Raw genomic sequence first — 20460 nt, forward strand, 5'->3', positions numbered from 1 at the left:
ACGAGGCATTTGATGAAAGTATAGAAAACCCTGTTCAGTACTTAGATGTATATAAATGACGAAATCACCGACGTCATAGATGGAGACCTAGAAATAAAAATCGGGATTTATAATAAAAATTTAATTGATAATAATGTCGTCATCGCAAGAATTATTACAATAGATCGTCGCTAATAAATCTCCTTAATGACCACGATGATATCAGCAAACTCAACCAATCCTGAATTTAGCGTTAGTTTTCCAACTGCAATTCCAGTGAAGGAAATAGCACTAGCACACTTACGAGTGTATCACAGTTGGTCAAATATTATATCAAAATCATCTGGTGGGTTGCAAGCAAATAATTATCTTGTAGTTTCGTATAAAAATATAATAAATTGAACACCAGACTGCAATGTTGTGAATATACCTACGGGCATTTATCAGATCGAACAAATCAACGATGAATTCCAGCACAAAATCAAATCTATGGCAAGAAAAGAATCCAGCCAACATTATCAGCCGCGATAGAAATAAATTGTCTAGATTATGCCGTCGATATATATTCTACATCGATTAGAACTGTGTTAGGATGGCCAGATGTACAGCCACCAGCACCTGCAGCGATACTGCAACCACAACATGTCGATTTCTCCACGGTCAAAAAGTATTTTTAAAGTATCCAGATTATCGAGAAAAAAATATCAATGGCGTTACATGGAAACAGTTGACATAAAAACAGGTAGAACTGATTATCTTGAATATGATGGTAAAATACTTCCTATAATATCAAGAACAGTATATGATATTCATCGCAAAACCCGTAATGCATTTATCGATGAACGGTTTATTAATTCATTTGCTAATGTAATTAAAATGAACATCAAAATGTATCCTACTCTACGACAGTTATTCCAAAGTTACGTGCAGGAGTATCCCAATAACGATTATAGAAGCAAATAATTGAAACTATACAGCATCTAAATAGGTTGCATCAGACCTCGAGTATGGCAATTGGGTTATTACTGGAACAATAATTGTCAAAAAGTATCTCACCGACGAACAAATGACCCTTCAACAATTATTTACTAGACATTATAAAATAAATGAGGTAGATATAGCAAAATTTGTATCACCCGGATTTAGCGACGAAGAACTAAAGAAAACTGTCAATGATATCATCGATGAAAACTACCCCAAAATTGACGCATGGAGTACAAATAGATCCACCGGCAAGCATCCTCAAATACAACAAGGATCAACACGGAGAAGGTCGTCATATATCACCAGGTGTTGTTAATATAACATCAACAATCGCAGTCAGTCTTGTATGTGATGCAATCGATGGCAGCTATCAAGCAGATCTTGAAAATTCCAGTCAGGCTCAGTAGGGATATAATTGATATACATTTACGCCTCAAGCATCCCCTTTATTTTTTATTTTATTTGAACCCGTTTATCTAGTTCATTACAATTTCATAATCCGCTATTATCAAGGATACATTTTAAACTTACTGACCAACCGGACACTTGTTAGAATTAAGAAATGCTGTTTTAAATATAAATCTGTATGTCAGATCGTAGTTCTTCATGTTCGTAAAACGTCGAAAACACCAGGATCAGTATTTTGTAAAACAAAAAAGAAATATTTCTGAATAATAATAAATATTCTAATCTCAATAAATCCGAATCAGAATAAATATTTTAATCTGAATAAATATTATTATCAGAATAAAAATAAAAATTATAATCTGAATAAATAGTATTAGCAAAAAAATAAAACAAATAATATTATTACTATAGTCAAAAATGAATTATTTCTAATGAATTCGTCACCAGTTTCATACTTTCACAACAGTCACTGGTGACAGCGTGTTCAGCTATTAACATACTCACTGGTGTCGTCACTTTCACAATCACTGGCGACTTTGTCACTGTTTTCATTTTCATTTTTGCAATTAATCGTTTCACGATCCGACATAATCGTTCTCAACCGCCCCTTTCGCGCGTATTCACAATCTTTTATGTTTCATATTCATGAAACAATTCTGATCTAATTTTCTCAATCGCGCGTACGATTGAAACAAATTGTTCAACTTATATATCTTTGACTGTCGCCAAGGATTGTAACATAGACTGCTGAATCAGCTTAATGAATTGATAATTAGCTGGTCATGTACATCTATTTTCTAATTTTCGTTGTTGTAATGATTCAAAATCACAAATAATTTTTTCAGAATCAAGTTGATCATGAATATTTATACCTTCATGTTGTAATTTTTGATTTGCAGAAATAATGTCATTGATATTTTCGAAATTCATTATATGATAAATTAATATTTAAGTTGTATTCCTCAACCAGATATATATATATATATATATATATATATATATATATATATATATATATATATATATATATATATATATATATATATATATATATAATTATATATATATATATAATTATACAATATAGCGCAGACACAACCCCTAGATTGCCAAATGAATGTTTTACTTACTGTTGACTCCCACGAATACACTTGCAGTATGCCTACATATAATTATTCTGGTTGCCTTTTACACTCGTTATAACGCCTAAGCGGAATTTCCAGAAAATCGCGTGATTGATTGAGTCAATCTGGAAATTCCGCGTAGGCGAATTGTGTATGTTCCAAAACGTTCTAGAAAATCACGTGATTGAGTCATTCTGGAATTCTGTGATCTTCTGGAAATTCTGCATAGGCGTTATAACGATTATAAAAGGCAACCAGAATTTTTCTCTGTAGTCATCCTGAAAGTGTATTCGTGAGATTGAACAGGTAAGCAAAACATTTCTTGAACTTAGCTTTATGTTAATTGCCACACAGACAGTTAAGTTACTGAATATAACAGTTACGATGATACAAAAAAATAATCGCGGCAGTCATGTATTATTACGTAGCAACAAGCGGGACAACTGCTTAATTACTCTACCGGAGAGAGCTTTGCTTGACAGAGTTATCTCCCTTTATCCGGAGTTATTTTTTATTATTATCATAATATCGCTTTAGTTCTCTGTATATTTTACCAGAGCATTGCCTACACAACTGTGTTTCTGTTCTAACCCCAACACCACACTTCAAACACAGTTTTGGTCCTATACTCTCTCTCTTCACACGCGTTGCATATGGAGTCCACAGAATTCATTTACGCAAGCTTTATTACAAGGAGTTGTAGAGCCGATCATTAACCATTTGCATTTATGCTTTGCTTGAATCGTTCTATATATAATTATACTTCAATTTAAATATATGTTTACCTTAGTGATAATATGGAGGAATTATCACCGATTAAACCCTCTAAAGATAGATTCAATCCTGACAGAATATCCCCTGACTTGCCAAGACGAGCTCTAGTTGATCCGACGAATAAAATTCTGATTAATAGCATTCGTGGCGCCAAGAAAGAATTTCGCGGCGATGGTGCAGCTCATGTGTGGTCAACATCCAGAATCATGCATGACACCAAAGGTGTTATTGATGTTACAATGAATGACCAACGACCGGCGACGATTATTAATTATGTTGACAATCAAAGATATTTTTAGAGTAAAGTTTATTGCGGAAATAAACGATGCATAGATTATCCGTGACATACGTGACCCTATCCGATTACATCACACTGGAAATAGTGTAACATTTTTTTTTTTAATTCAAGCCAGGAATGTTGACTGGTATTGACAAACCATATTATGAACCAGCGTATCATGTGACTGCAGTTTTTTATGCCATATATCCGCTAAATGGTAAACCTAGCGTTGATGATCTCAAACCGATGAAGCTGTCGTGGCTAAATTGTGTACCTGAGCGCGTTACAGAATACTTCACAAACGCGATACGTGGAAATGGTTTAATGGATCTAAGACGTAGAAGAAAGAAAAATTGAGTGGGCAGAAACACTTAAAGATACCGGAGCGTCTATCAAAGACGTCGCTGAACTAGAAAAGAAAAAAAAAACATTAAGATTTCCAATAATGGCCATTAACCGGAGAGATTTGGTACGAATCGAAATATAATAAAATGGAGCTTCGATTGAGATTATTGATCACAACGCACACGCGTGGACTTCGGATAAAATATTAATTCCACGAAATCGAACTGTTAAATTATATGACGGTGATATGCTCGATTTTATAAGAAATATCAGTAAAAGCGATCCTGTATCCGTGTGGTTGTTTTAACGTTCCGATGATGGACACTATGATCAATTTGTACGACCCAATGGAGATATTTATCATACAGAGTTACCCCACGAAGAAATGAAAAATCTTGCGTCGAAATATACCACTGACCATGCCAGGGCTGAAGAATTACTGGGTAATTGTTATACCGTTCCGTCAATTGCTGATCATTTTGCTCAGAAGGAAAATTCATGGAAACCAACACAGTTGGAATTTCTTGAAGATATCCAACGCAGTTTTATGGAATACAGACACTTATGATTGTGGAATACTAAATAAGATTATAAGGATGTTATTTCGAATGATATGGTTGCATGTTATCCCGGACGTTTTCTTGGAATGGAAGAGTGTTCTACATATTTTAAGAGATTTGGACATTCAACACATGGGATGACCAGAGCTGCGATAAACGGACCCTTACCAGATTTCGACTTAACTGAATTCGCTTGTATTCTGATGATGAAAATCCTGATATAACTGATTTTGTGAATAAAATCGCAAAAGATCTTGGCCAAAAAAATATTTGGTAAATTCACGCAAGGAGGATCATATAATAAAAAAAAAAAACATTGTACAAGATTAATTATAGACTTATGCTGAACTGGATTTTATATTTTGCTGATACAACGGAGAGAAACACATTTATAAGTCTAAGTAATGTCAACTTATCGGACGTAACTAATTGGGTACAATTGTGAGTTACACTGATGGTGAGTGACCTTAGTTTACTCACTTAAGATCTTCGATGATCGCGTACATTTTGATAAACCTTTTATCGATGATAAACAGACTTCATGATACCGCTGTCAGAGTCGCCACAGATGCATTCTATATCAAAAAAAAATTACAGGATTGCTAGAACAACGATATATCGGCACTGGTGCATCAAGTGGCGAATGGAGAGTAAAAACAAGAAAAGATGCATGGACTCCTGAGTAAATGGGTGAGGAATATGTTCCAAATATTAATATTTGCGATGAAATATGTACGGTATTTTTAGATGTATTACAAACGTTTCTTGCTTGGTTATTGACAAAAAATACTGCTGTTATCATGTGTGACGATCATGGTCACCGCCACCTTTTGTTGGATTGTCTCCACATGAATGGCTGAAAAGGTTCGTAGATGAATATGAGGACATAACAGATGATCATAGAGCGATTGATCCAGAATTAAGAGAGCTTAAGAAATTTATCAGACTACAACCAGATAAAGTTCAGCGTGAGATAATTTCAGAATGTCCTGCAAATGATTTTTAGACTTTATGCAGGCCTGCTGATTTGATAGTTGCAAGTAGAAAGATAGTTCATGATACACTTCAACAACATTTATTTCTGTTGCATAAAATAAAGTTTTCAGATCTGCCTGTATCATTGTGTTATCGCTCAGCAGATACTCGACGGCAAACTATCGACGTTAATATTCCAGGTTGTGGTAGTAAACAAAATAATGTGTTAAATGATTTAGTTCCTGTCAGCATTGTTGAGAGTGTGTTAACGATAGGCAAAACTCCATGGGCACTAAGATATGCTATAACGACTCATTCGTCACAAGGATTAACTATTTCGGATACTAATATTTGGATTGCTGATGATCGTATTGAATGGTCAAATGTAGTTTACCTCGCAGTCTCTCGAGTCAGAAGAATATCTCAACTGCGGAAGGTTATCATAGACTTCACAGAAAATAATCAAGCTGCTAGCAATGGCGATGAGGTAGTAAGATTTTTAGCTAGTTATAAGCAGTGTGACAAAAAATAAGCGCAACTTTGATCTCGATGCTGAATTTATTATGACATTGAAACAACGATAGAATAATCATTGTGCGAGTTGTAACACAGTAATGTTGTGGCAGTATTCAAATAATAATCCAAGACAGTTTGCCGTGGATAGAATTAATAGTAATCTTGGTCACACACGCGAAAATGTGATACTGACTTATCTGGAATGTAATCAACGTCGAGACGCTGGTGGCTAGCTTTCACAATAGTGAACGCGCTGGTAATTATGTGTCTTCAGGAATTATTTGTAATTGTTCACATACAAATCTACGTTGAGGAGCAGTTGAGTCTAGTCTGTAAATTGCAAGTCTACCCGTAGATCTCATCACGCTGGAAATTGTATGCGTCGTCACACTCCAAGAGTCATGCCGTTATATTGGTATATGTTTTTGTGATGGTATTAATGGGTTCCATAGAAATTGCACGAGTAATTTAATTATTTAAAGCAGCTATCACACTTGGTAGTCTTGCAACCCATTAACGAGATTTCATGTCTTTTTTTTAACTTTGTTCAGGTATATTTCCTGTGCATACTGATATCCAAATAACCGCTCAGCAAGAGTTCGATTAACTCGTTCAACGATTGTCTGATCGTGATGAATTGTGGTGTGCCCTCGTTTGATTTTGACGTTATTTTTTTATATCAGAGATTATACTGCACCAAGAAATTCCTTGCCACGATCAACCTGTAGCAAATGTGGCCTTTCGTAGACCACCACGTTGATAAATTCGTTCAAACGCAGATGCAGCTTCAGTTGCTGTTTTAGTTGATAGTGGTTCTGCTCCTTTATACCTTCTTGCAACGTCAATAACAGTCAACGCGTTTTTGTATGTGCATAATTGAAGTCTTTGTGTTTTAATAGTATCGTGTGGTAAAAACAAAATATCTGCCTGATGATCTTCATTGGGAGCGCTGACATCAAAATGTGCATACTGAATTTTTTAGGTGGTGGTGATTAAATTTGCCATATTGCCAGTCGTGCTAACCTATTTGCAGCAACAGAACGTGTGGCACTTGCTGCATCAGCAAGTTTAGTAATCGCTGCTCTACCCCTCCAATAACCTCTTGGGCTATAATAAATAGATTATATTCTATAATAATAAATGGTTTATTAATTACCGGCCCCTAATACTAGTTTACCTTTCATCGCGGACTTTACTAGGAAGCTAGCAAGTTTTTCTCTGAGAGATTTTTTTTATATGTGGACTCTAACGAGTGAATCAACTTCACATCTGCAATATGTTGTTGTTCTAACTCTTTATCTTTATACGCTACATCATGAACGTGACATGCTTGATCAATCGCATTTATTGGATACTCTCCAGGTCTTGGTTGATCTTTCTCGTCAAGTCGGATATCGATTCGGGTTCCAGGACCACAATAATTATATCCAGGAAGATGTTTTTCTCCTGGGTATTTAGCCCATGGAGCTCCTGGTAATTTTCCCAGTGAAGTAGTGATATCACCACCTGTTTTATTAGAGATAAATTTGTATTTTTTCTACCACATTTCACACACTTGCCTGTAAGTGCGCGCTTTTTATTTCTTTGTTATTATTGTTGTTAATCCACTTGTGGGTGTGGATGATCTGCATCGAACACAATATAAAATCCATATTATTTATTATATTTCTACAACATGGATATCATTGATTTTTCAGTGACACGAAAACAAGAGCCAGTCAAACATCATCCAGCACTACCAAATTATATCAGAGCAATTATCATAGGCCCATCTGGGTCTGGTAAGAAGCAATTGTTTCTTAATGTGATAATGAGATGGCTCAGATGGGGTATGTTATATTTAGCGGCACCATCTGTATATGATCAACGATGCTACGATGTGCTTAAAGATTTTAATGAAAACCAAAATTGTTGGACGAGGATTATAATGATATTATTGATTTTATCACCGATATTGATGAAGCCCCATCTGTAGATGACCTCGATGGATTTATTAATAATGTTGAAGTATACGATGGTGTGATGTTGGACAAACAACCAAATCCAGCTCGGATATTTTCTCGAGGCAGACATAAAAACACAGACGTGATTTATGTTACTCAGCGATATACACAAATACCTAAAGTGATCAGAAATAACTGCAACATTTTAGTTGCGTTTAATGGAGTCGATGCACATGCTCTGCGAAACATTCATCAGACTTGGTGTTCAGGGGATATGGATATAATTATGTTTCAAAGCTTCTTTTCACGTGCGCAAGGTACCTCACACGGATTTATCACTATAAATTTACATGATCCTCTGTCGCCATATCTCGTAGGTCTTGATAAAATTTTCGGTGGAGACACATCAGCGGGGAGGGTGACGACAAATATTGAGTGGACGGGTGAGTAAACGAACACGCAAAAACACAAGCGTCAAAAATGAACTAACCCAATTAGAGAAGTCTCGGTCTGTTAGAGGCTTCGGTTTGACGTTTTTGACCTTGTATTTTCATTTTCGTAGGAAGCTTTATTTTCGCGAATGGACCCTCCTAAAAAGTTGTAGGGTTCACCCTCCCTGCTGCTATTTCATAATAAGATTTAAGTCGTTATTTCTAGGATCTCTGCCCGATGCATATAGTTTAATTCCTTCTTAGATATCTGCCTGATTCATATAATGTGAACCATAATGTTTTGGTAAATCCATCTATTTGATCACTTGGTCTTTTTTAAAAAAAAAAAAACGTAGGTACATAAATGTTGAATGCAGATAAACTCGCCTTATACAACAGACGCTGCACCATGTCTTAACCTCTCTTAGTATTATTGTTGATGCATTTCGTTAATCAAAATGCTTCCTAATAGACAAATCTTTGACTTGCACTGTACACTATATTCAAATACGCAACCACAACAACGACATAGTTATGCTAATGTCACTAACTTCGTAATTACGCAACAGTATGGCGCAAAAGGACATTATCAAACTGAGCGAAATAGTCTACACTGTACATGTCTAAGATAACGCTTAGGCAACTGAAACCTTTACAAACGAGTACCCGATACGAACAAGATAAACTCTTCAGTCACGTTGTGAGATAGGCACTTGTATCTTTTCCTTTATAAATGTTTCTATATTTAGTCCTATACTTCAAATAATTACCACAGTTATCCGTTTTGACGTACACATCTTACTCATGGCCTACATCGTAACCTTCATTCTGGCCACTACATGTTTGCCGCCTCCCCGAAATTAATTCTGCCGTTCCACCTGCTGTACCTTAAATAACCACCAGTTACCCGTTTTGCTGTATACGCATACTTTACTTAAATAACTTCCAAAGTTACCAGTTTTGACGTATTCGCGTAATTTACTTAAATGACTTCCACAGTTACCCGTTTTGCTGTACACGCATACTTTACTTAAATAACTTCCACAGTTGCCAGTTTTGATGTATTCGCGTAATTTACTTAAATAACGTTCACCGTTGCCAGTTTTGACGTATTCGCGTAATTTACTTAAATAACGTCCACCGTTGCCAGTTTTGACGTATACGCGCAATTTCCTTAAATAACTTCCACAGTTGCCAGTTTTGACGTATTCGTGTAATTTACTTAAATAACGTTCACCGTTGCCAGTTTTGACGTACATATGCATAATATTCAGAAGTCTGTAATGAGACGTTTGTGACTCTGTCTTTCAACAGTATAAATTGACTTTATTTACCAGTATGGCCATGGGATAGGGCCAAAATATATGTCAACTTGTCAAAGACCTGGTTCCTTACTACACTTAATCATACACATTGCAGCGAAAGCAGGCTAATTATTTATAAAATTATTGTATAGCGTTATAAAAATATTTTTAAAAAAATAATAGAAGCAGATTTGGAATAAAGCAAGATTCTGTGTTGTCATTTATGTATGTTTATTTTGTATTATTTGTTGGCTTTTATTAGTGATTATAGGGTTATAAAAATTTGTATTTTGTACTTGACCTTGTCCAAAACCAAGTTCACTGTGTACCCAACCAGGGACATTTATTTTGTAAACAAAATAATACATGGTTGATATTTCTTTGTTAGTGTGGATTAAATATTCAGATCATTATTAATGTAAATAAGTTTACCTGGATTAAATATTCAGATCATTATTAATGTAAATAAGTTTACCTGCATTTGAGTTAAAAGATATATGCTTGATTCTGACCTAGAACCTTTTGTAAGTCCGTTAAGCGACAGAGAATTTTCAGAAAGTGGTAATGCAACCTTGGTCAAGTAGAGGCATATAATCTTGTTTATCTAAAGAATTACTCATTTTCAGTTTTTAATTTGGGTGGATTAATTTATTAAAAATGTTATTCACTGGAAATACAAAGTGTTCATTAATAATATTCTTGGACTGAAACGTTAATTTGGAATTATAGTGAATTCAGGCAAGAACAAGTTATATGCAAATAAATAGGCGGAATATCGAAAGTTCAACTAAATATAAACACGATGTCACCAAGAAGAAATATTATGCAGAAATTATTGATGTCACAATTGAAGACATGGGCCACAATAAGAAACAAATACATGTCAAAAACAGTATTACAGTTTCTATATAATTAAAGAGAAATATTCTCAAACTGAAAAATAAACGAGCCGTAAAAGTTGGAAATAGTTGGCATCCTTATTAAAGTTTGGTTTGGCTGTGTAGGGTTTAACGCCATCTTTCAGCTTCTGATACGTTATGTAATGTGGCGAGTATATTTGGTGGAGGAAGAGCCCGCGAGGGACCGAGAAGAACCACTGACCAATGGGAAGCTACTTGCAAGCTCTCAGATATTAATGTTGGTCGAGCGAGACTCGAACTCACGTGGACAGAGGTGAGATGCGTGAGTGATATCTAAAGGCTAGCGCCTTAGACAATTCAGCCGCCCTGGGTCTGGCAGCTTTTTTAAAACCTGGAATAGAGATCACACACAAAGTTACAAATTCTGTCTTCAAATCCACTAATGTTTTTAAAAAAAAGTAATATTTAATTTAATCGGCACGAATAAGTTCCATTTGTATCTTGTACTTCGTGCATGTGTGTATGTGTGTGAGAGAGAGAGAGAGCATTTGAATTTGCAGCTAATGGTAAACTGACAATTTTAGGAACTGTCATGGAAATATTATATACGGTCTCAACTTGTTATGACCGTCACCTTCATCACACCAGCCTGACACGAACTGATGCCTCCAGTCGCAAGAAACTGAAAATTGTACAATACGCAGGCTGGTTTGTACCTTTACTCATATAAATATCAATACATATGTGAATTTTATATGATTCTCTCGCTCTCTCGCTCTCTCTCTCTCTGGATGGATGGAGTAGTGCCGGATTAAGGCCTTTCAGGCCCTTAAGTACTGAAAATATTATGGTGACCCCCTCCTACAAAATGCAAAAATAACAACAAAAAAATATTAAATGCTAAACAGGTGAAAAAATCTCAGTGTTGCCATCATTTCAAATCAAAACACTCGTACATGCAGATTCGAAATTGTCATATATAATTCATTCAATTTTATCATCAACAATTAATCTGAATTTTGTTCTGGTGCCCCTGCTGGGCTGGTGGCCTGAGTACGTGCCTAGCGTGCTTAAGGGGTAATCCGGAACTGGATGGAATACATACACAAACGCGCACATATACACAAACAAACGCTATCTTCAAATCCACGGAAACCTTTTCTTACTTGACCTCTAGAATACTGATATACTTCCGACTGCTTTGTACACGTTATTTGTCATTTATAAGGGGTTGCTGACTGAGATTGGCTCTGTTCGCCACTCTACGTCTTTGAGCAATCGGATTTAAATCAAGATCTCTTTATAACAAGTTCTATCAGAGATCTCGATTTTAATCAGACCACTTCTCGGTAAAGAACATTATGTTAGGCACTCTACGTCTGGATGGCGAACAATGGATCATAGATCAGGAAGAATTGTTAGCTCTAATCCACTCACCCCCTTTCGCCATTTATGCTTGAGCTTTATCTTAAAATTGTTCGTGAACAAACCAAACACGTTTGTAGTGTAAAACATATAAAACATACGTGTATAATATCAAACACATGTCAAAATTAGATGTAATGTCAAACATATTTTTAACGTTTTACTGGAAGGTGAAACGAAGGTACTGGGTATGTCTATTCTTTCTAAGACTGTCACACTGCTGCCATCTTTATTTCTGATAAAAAGAAAACATGGTGTACAGAAAGGGTCTCGAAGCATCGTCATCTTGATCACATGTGAACAAGACGCTACCCGTATGGTCCATTTTTTCCACCTGGTCGGCGAGAACCGGCAAGTGACTTTCCTTGATTATTTTAAGGATGTTATCCACATGACCCTTCGTAACTTGTTGTGTCCCATTCAAGTGGAACAGTTTTTGATATCTTGTTGTTTGAGGAATTCCCTAAATAGGTTTGCAAATACTGGGGAGTTGAACAAAAAAGTTGGTCACGATGGGTTCGTGCAACTTCTTTCTGTCTTTTACATCAACCAAGCCCACTTCCTTGCAATATAATTTTTGATCGATTTAGATTGTGTAAAGTGACAGAAGGAGGTGGAAGAGAATCTGGTCAAAAATTTTAAAAATACTGCATCAGTCGAAGATGACTCTGAGACCTAAATAATGATTAAATAAAGTAAGATCCTTGCTTGGTCATTTATCGAATGAAGATTTTCAAACTCCTCGCAAAGTTTCTCAGTAATGAACATTGGAAAAGTTTGATTATGTTTTTTTATATTTAATTTGCATTGTTTGTTTGTTAGTTTTTTTAAACCTTTTTATTTCCTTATATGCTATCGACAATATAACAGTGTATGTTGGACTTGACCTTAGCCAAAATCAAGTTCACTTTTTTACATGATCTAGCATTGATTTGGGTTTTTTAGTAAACATGTTTATCACAGTCTTATTCTATGGAAATTCCTCGGTCTATCTGATGTTTACTACAAATTTTATATGATAATTTTAGTAATAGACTCATAACTATAACTAAGATTTGATTTTGTAGACATTATGAACCTTCTAGAAAGAAACTTTTCATTTTAGGTAATAGTTCTTTTTAGAAAAGGCTAATTGTAACCTGAGGACAGGTAGAAGACTATGATCTTGTTTTTCTAGAAATTAATTTTTCGTGCTATAAGATCTTGATGCAGAATAATAAAAAAAAATGTGCTATTGTTGTGTCCAGAAGTTCATTTGGGCTGGAATTTTATTTATTCAAATTATTTTGTTCAAGTGATTCTTCTCTGGAAATATAAAGTGCTCTTTAAAAATAACATTTTGGAAAAAGAGACTTGGATTGAAACTGAAATTTCAAATAAGGATATATTCCTGGATTATATTATTGTGATTCAACAAAAGCATGTTGGTACATCACACCGACAAGGGCCATCACAGGCACATCAACACTTCCAGCGTTGGATTTTATTTGGATTTCCACTAATGTTTTTTAAGACTTGTGTCTGCAATTTTATGATTATTTGAGACTTAATTCGCAATATCAAAATTATCTGTTGTATTTTACAAAGCTTGCTGCTTCTCACTCTTTTTTATTACTTGTTTTAAGACCACATAGTCTTAATATTAATAATAAGCATGTATTAGAGATATGTGAAACACAGTATAAAGTAAGTATCGTTTATAGACTTCGAAACACGGCATTACTATGAATTAAGTGAAAATTTAACACAAATTTCTAAAAAGTAAGCATTCACCTAAAACTATAGATGTACAAACATTTGGAAGTACATGTTTTGCGCTCAGTAGATTGAACAAAAGAAGGAAAAATATGGAAGTCACCAAATGTTAAACATATACTGTTCCAAATACCGACTGATATTTAAAACAAATTAACCTTTGAGCCAACAGTTCTAAACCGGCAGAATTCACACATTATTAAAACAGATTTGGAAGAAATAATAAATGGTGAAAGAGAATTAAATAAGAGTTTTATAATGGACAAATTAATTTTGAGAATGAATTGAAGATCTAAAAAGGAATATTTTGATTGGTATTATACCCAAGAAGGAAGTGTTAATGGAGAATTAAGGATAAAAAAGATAAAGAATTACGAGGTCACGTGAGTGCTGTTACTGGTGTAAAGTAATAAGTATTACAAACTACAAACAATTGTTTAAACTGTGACAGCTACATAATGAAAATCCACTCAGATATCAGTAAACGAAGACAATAGCAAGACTAAATTAGACAAGAATAATCTTATGAAAATTAAAGGGCACATATAGTTGTAATTAAACAAATTTATAACTTGAAAAAAATATCAATATTGTTTTTAAATTATATAAGTTTTACCTTTGGGCAAAAGGTTCAAGAACTGTTTGAAGAAAGGGTCGACAATTGCTACGATTTTCACAGCTGTTGGTATGATGACGAGAACACTTGGTTCCAACCATCACACAGTGGCGGTGGTAATGGAAGCGTTGGAAGTAGTTCCACGGATTTATTCTTTGATAAACTTTAAAGAGATATGAAAATTGCTGACATATATATGTTTGGGTTTGCTATAAAATAAAAATACAGCAAAAGCATGTCTGATATCAGGACAGGACAGTATTTTATTCTGGCTTTTAAATTAGCTGGAAAAGTTGTCTGTTTATTGCCTGAAAATACCATTTTTCTAATTTTTGCAATAACTAGCATGTCTTTTTGTCATTTTAATTGAAGGTTTATATATGAAAGCGAAAGAATAAAAAGAAAAAGGGCTCCAGGAAAGTAAAAAAGTATGATTAGCAATATAATTAGTATCTTTTAAAAGGTAAACTACACCAGCTCGTGCAGCTATAAACATTACAAAACCCACTTGATTAATTGCCATGTGATATATATATATATATATATATATATATATATATATATATATATATATATATATATATATATATATATATATATATATATATATATTAAATCAAGTATGATTCCAAGACTCTCACCTTTGCGGATGGCGGATACATAATTATTACTTTCGTTCTCTTCTTTTATTTTGCCGAGTTGTTACAAGCTGATTCACAGCTGCGAAGTCTTTATCCTCTGCGCCATACTTTGTCAAAAGCCACAAAATACCACTCTTAATTCTTTTTTTTGACCAAAAGTCTTGCAAACAATATTGTAAATTCCACATAATTATAAACCTACCAATTGGAAATGGCTAAGTACGTCATTAAAGTTGATATAAATAGATACAAATGTTTCGAAACACATATTTCAAATACTTTTACCGACACAGCTTATTAACGAACTTCACAAGTTCCTTTTTTGAGGGGGGTGAGGTGGCGTGTTTTTGTTGTTATTTTTTTTAATAACCGATAATGGGATTGCGAACTAGTCAAGATTTACTTGCTTCTAAAACTGAAAAGCTGTACGACATGCAAAACTACGCATCTCCGAAAGTAAAGATTTGACAGCGGAAGTGCTCCAATATGCATCGGCAATTTGACGCTTTGCACAACATGTAGTAACGCACTTTTTAGAAAGAATTGTGCTAAATTTGAAATTACTTCCAAGAAATGTACTAGGTTGACTTCATTAATCCATGTAAATTAACAAAGTAATGGGGCCACGTGTATAGAACTAATTTATTGGTCTTAACAGTGACCTCACTGTTGGACCGCTCCGGTGGCCTAAGTGGTAAGAGCGTCCCCCTCGGATGTGGGAAGTGTCGGTTTCGAACCCCGGCCGAGTCATACCAAAGACATAAAAATGGTATTTACAGCTGCCTCGCTTGGTGCTTAGCATTAAGAAGTTAGTTTTAGGACTGGTCGGCCTGATGTCAGGATAATGTGACTGGGTTATACATGATGCCCAGCGCTAGACATTACTATATACTACCACACTGCAGACATCGTAGCGATATGACCATCTCATTGTTAAACTACGTTCAAAATACAAAGCGCCCCCCCCCCACACACACACACACACACACAATATTGGTCGGCGTATGGATAATATTCAAAATCGGATAGCAGAGTCGCTTATTCGGCTATTATAGTACAGAGTGAGCTTATTTATTGGTATGGACGTATAGCTTGAGTTATCAACTGGAATGAACTTGTTTCAGGGAATAACGGAAGTATGTGTTGGAGGTAGTTGTTGAAAACTATTGACAAATGTTTTGATAAGACAGAATGAATACAGTTGTCGAAAACTATTGACAAATATTTTGATAAGACTGAATGGAGGTGGTTGTTGAAAACTTTTGACAAATGTTTTGATAAGACTGATGCGTTTTCTTTCAAAACCCTGGGATGAATTTCATTAGTGCTCACTATCGTACCTGCATCTAGAAACAAGACAGCATCGTACACATCATTTAAGTTAAGGTTTGCCTTATCATATGAACAACAACAGCAGCAGCAACAACAACAACAACAACAACAACAATAAATTAATTTCTTTCTAAGGTCGGATACTGTGGGCTTTTATTGTTCTTAAGAAATCTTTTTGCTTCATTCCATGTACGTTTAAAACAATTTTACCATTTTTAAGGGATTATTAGATTGTATTAAGTTTTAGGACCTCACGCATTCTTTCTTCGGTATCTGGAGTGAGAATAATGAGTGATGTCATTTGGCTAACTTTAATGCGTACTTGCTTTCGTTGCTTTTTTAAACTTTTGTAATATCATACCAAAGGGGAATATCTTGGACGTGTTTCCATTGTTTCATTAATGGAAGGATCAGTCAAGTTCCAGTCAGCTGCCTGACATAAATCTGTGTATTATTAATAATTTGCTGTATTGTAGACCCACCCTTTTCGTTTACATCTGTGCTTTTGAAATCACTTCAGATTTGTAATACAATATACGGGGTTACGGTCATAAAGTTCTCATATCTCCTTTTTAGAAACAGATTATCTTATTACGAACGAGTTTTTAACCAATCCATGTTTTGTTTTTGTATATGTGTTCTGTTGGATTGAATAGTCACTTTATATGACTTGAAGGACTTCGTGATAGTTCTGATATTTCTATTTTCTGTTTGGAACTCTCTCTCTCTCTCTCTCTCTCTCTCTCTCTGATCGTGGACCCAGTGGTTCGGTGGTTCTTCCCGGGGTTTTCCCGGGTTCTTCCTCCACCATTAATACTTGCCGCCATGCTGAAAAATGGCGTTAAAACCCACAACAACATACATACATACATACATACATACGCTTGAGCAGACTCTCCTGTTTATTTATTTTTTTTTAAAACCTCAATCAAACCAGTCTTCCCTGAATATATATCATACTAACAAAAACGCATAAACATCATTTCCTTGAAAAGGACTGTAAGTTAATTTAAGCCAACGCCTCGGTTTCTATGAACAATCGCAAAATGAGTTACCCGAAAGACTTGTAAGATTATTTTTTTTACTTGCATAAACTTCTTTAAGCGTCGTTTAAGCAGTAGGAAAAAATGCTCAGCTTTATCCTAAGTTCTGCTGGGGAAAAAATGCTCAACTTTATTCTACGTTCCGCTGAAATTCGTCCTGAGATATGTCTTTCCTCTTTCTTTCTTTCAAAACATCATCCTCGTGTTTGCCAAGCCTTTTATGGGTAAATAAATTGCAGGATTTTGACATCTATCGTGGATTGCTATCTTTATTGCAGTCATGTCTACCATGAACTTGGACACCCGTACATGCCCGTGCATAAACCTATAAAAATCGCTCTATTGCTACAGTGTAGATGATAGGCAATTTAATCTGATTTCTAAATATACCTTGTCTGTTCTAATCTGTAACCGCATACTATTATCAAGGTATACACGGAATATTTGCAGAACTGAACCAAAAGAAAGTTACCTACCTTCAGTTAGATTTTAAAAATATACATATAACCGATTTAATTGTATTTGGTGATATACAGTATTTGGTCTACCTAGATGTGGAAGGCAATTCACGTCGGTTATGATGTACTCCATGCCGATAGACATTCAGTTTACAAATCTGTTAAAAATCATTCAACTTGTTTACCTTTCGAACTCAGTGGAATGTTAAATTCGTTTGAAGGAACTATAGACTATAAGTTTTGCATTTTAGTATTCATGCTAGAGAAAGCGCCGACGAATTTATTTATCTGGGATAAATGATGAATTTCAGCGTTCTATGCGATCACCGCTTTATGTATAGATAGCGTCTCTATAACCTTCGGACTGTCTAATCTAAACTCCTCGATCAAGTAAACAGTCCTTCTGTTTTACATAACATAAAAACCAACCATCGCTGGATGTCGGTATTATTCCTTGAGCCTGCAAGAAATAATAAAGTTTTGAAACGTAAGCTTGGCTTACTTTACACTTCGGTGAAGGTATACAGTTTCATTAGAGTGTGTTCTTTCAAAATATACCTTACTGTGATTATCATTCTACTGCAAGCATTTCTCACATCGTGGATATTATACTTCGGGATTTGCAAGAAGTGTGGTCTTTGCTGATAAGGCATAACAAATATCAATAGTTCTAGTTGTTTGTGTACATCCTGTCAGATTTTTAACTTTGGACGAGTTGGCATCTACAGGCAAATCGGTTATTCAGGTAAAAACCCATTAACATCACTCGATTCACCCAGACAACCATTTGGATTAGTTCCAACTTTTATCTACAATACACTTTTTTTCTTACGGCTACCAAGGTTACAAAGACCAAATTTGAGCATCACAAACATGGCTGAGAAAGATGAAAAAGACGGGGATTTCTGTAAGTACACTCTTGGTTCTTACACAGAAGCACTCGAGATAGACAATTTAAATTTAGAGATTTGTTCTGTCAAAGTATTTATGATGGTCAGACAGAAATAGGCTGTAGAAAGTTTAAAATTTAAGCAAAGTGCACTGCCTTACTAATGATTGTATGTATATGTATATGTATATATATATATATATATATTAATTTTCACGGATGTACGATGTTGAAGTGTGTCATACGTTATCTGTCAGATCTTGATTTTAGTACATGTTCACATTCATGAGCTTTGCATGATATGTACAGATTTAATTAACTAGAGCTAGCATTGAAATTGATATTCAAACGCTTAGAATTGGATTAGGGAAGAAAAAAAAAACATGGTTTTATCCAAAGGGATTCATCTATATTATTGACCTTATTTTTGGTATCAATCTCTTGTTAAGTATTTTCTACGTGCCGACCTAAAGTGAATTATCATATAATATTTAGTGTCGTCGTGCGACGACTGATTTTCCTATTTTTCTCTTCGCATAGATGGTTATTGACTTGTACTTGGAAAACTACTTTAATTGTGGTCTTTCTTTTCGTAAACACTAAAATTGTATCCATTAAAAGCTATGAACCTTCATTGTCTATAAATTGGATTTGCGACGTGTAACATTTTCTTGACCTTGTCTTAAGTAGGTCTGATGAATGATAAGAAGCAACAATAATAAAATGGTCAAGATCTACTTATCATAAGCAGATCTGACAGACACCAATAAGGTCCATGTTCTAGTGACCTTTGGAATTCCCGGTCCACTTATTTTTAGTAACCCATTAGATAAAGTGTTAAGTTTCATATTAAAGAACGTTATCATTGGTAGTAATAGTACCTGCTGTTGCCGTTTTGTTGTAGTCAGTGTACACGGTTGTAATATTTGTAGTAGAAGTACTAGTATAAGCTTCCGTATCTCCTTAGCAGTAAACTACTTTGTGTTAAGTTGTACTATTTCCAGGTTAGTGTCTGCTGGAACTGTTTTTAACAGCACGCCGCATTATATAAATAGTATCGCAACACTCAAACATGTAACCTGCCAGGTATGCAACTCTTTGCGCTTGGGTTTGTGTCAAAAGTGTGTGCATTTCATGCAGATCATCAAAAACGAATATAGCAGTAATTAAATAAGTAATCAATAAATGCAAACTAATTTTAATTTAAACTGTAATCGAAAGATTTTTAGATTTTATCATAGGTAAGGGTCTAGTTAAATAAGTTTGTAAGCGAATAATGCAATGCTTCAAGGGTATATATTCGTTATTCGTCTTAGGAAATAAAAAGTAATCAAAAAAAAAAAAAAAAATAACAATCCTTGGAGAAAAAGACTTGGATTTATAGTAGAAAACGAATATGGATATATTCTTTGATTGTATTATTGTGATTCAACAAAAGGCTGTTGGCACATCACTACGACAGAGGCCATCACAGTCACATCAGCACTTCCAGCATTTGATTTATTTTGGAAAACCACTAAAGTTTATTCAGATCATTAATCATTAGGACTTGTGTTAGAAATTCTTCAAGTAGTTGGAATTAAATTCGCAATACTGGAAGTTCTTTTTACATTTTTCACTTTTGTATTCTACGGAAATAAGTTATTTGTGGAATTTATAATGCCTCTTGGTTTTCGCGCATTGCAACTTCTTATTTTAAGACCAAAGAGTCATACTATATATATATATATATATATATATATATATATATATATATATATATATATATATATATATATATATAATTGTAGTTCCTATTCTTTTTCTTTTTGGATGTTT

At 34.6% G+C, this 20460-nt stretch overlaps 1 protein-coding gene across 3 annotated transcripts in view; it reads left to right on the forward strand.

Annotated features, from left to right (window-relative positions):
• LOC149806869 (cAMP-dependent protein kinase catalytic subunit beta) overlaps window positions 1–20460 on the forward strand; it is a 489283-nt gene that overhangs the window by 243679 nt on the left and 225144 nt on the right. The window contains exon 1 of one of the 3 annotated variants that reach the window (XM_089958958.1): window positions 18210–18660. The exons of the other annotated variants lie outside the window; for them this stretch is intronic. Coding sequence (XP_089815084.1) covers window positions 18627–18660 — 34 coding nt within the window. The 5' untranslated portion in view covers window positions 18210–18626. Of the gene's footprint in view, window positions 1–18209; window positions 18661–20460 lie in introns of those variants that run through there. 3 annotated transcript variants of the gene reach the window in all.

This window comes from Sinohyriopsis cumingii, chromosome 1 (assembly GCF_028554795.1).
Source record: "Sinohyriopsis cumingii isolate HCF-2022 chromosome 1, ASM2855479v2, whole genome shotgun sequence".
In the NCBI taxonomy this organism is placed as follows: domain Eukaryota; kingdom Metazoa; phylum Mollusca; class Bivalvia; order Unionida; family Unionidae; genus Sinohyriopsis; species Sinohyriopsis cumingii.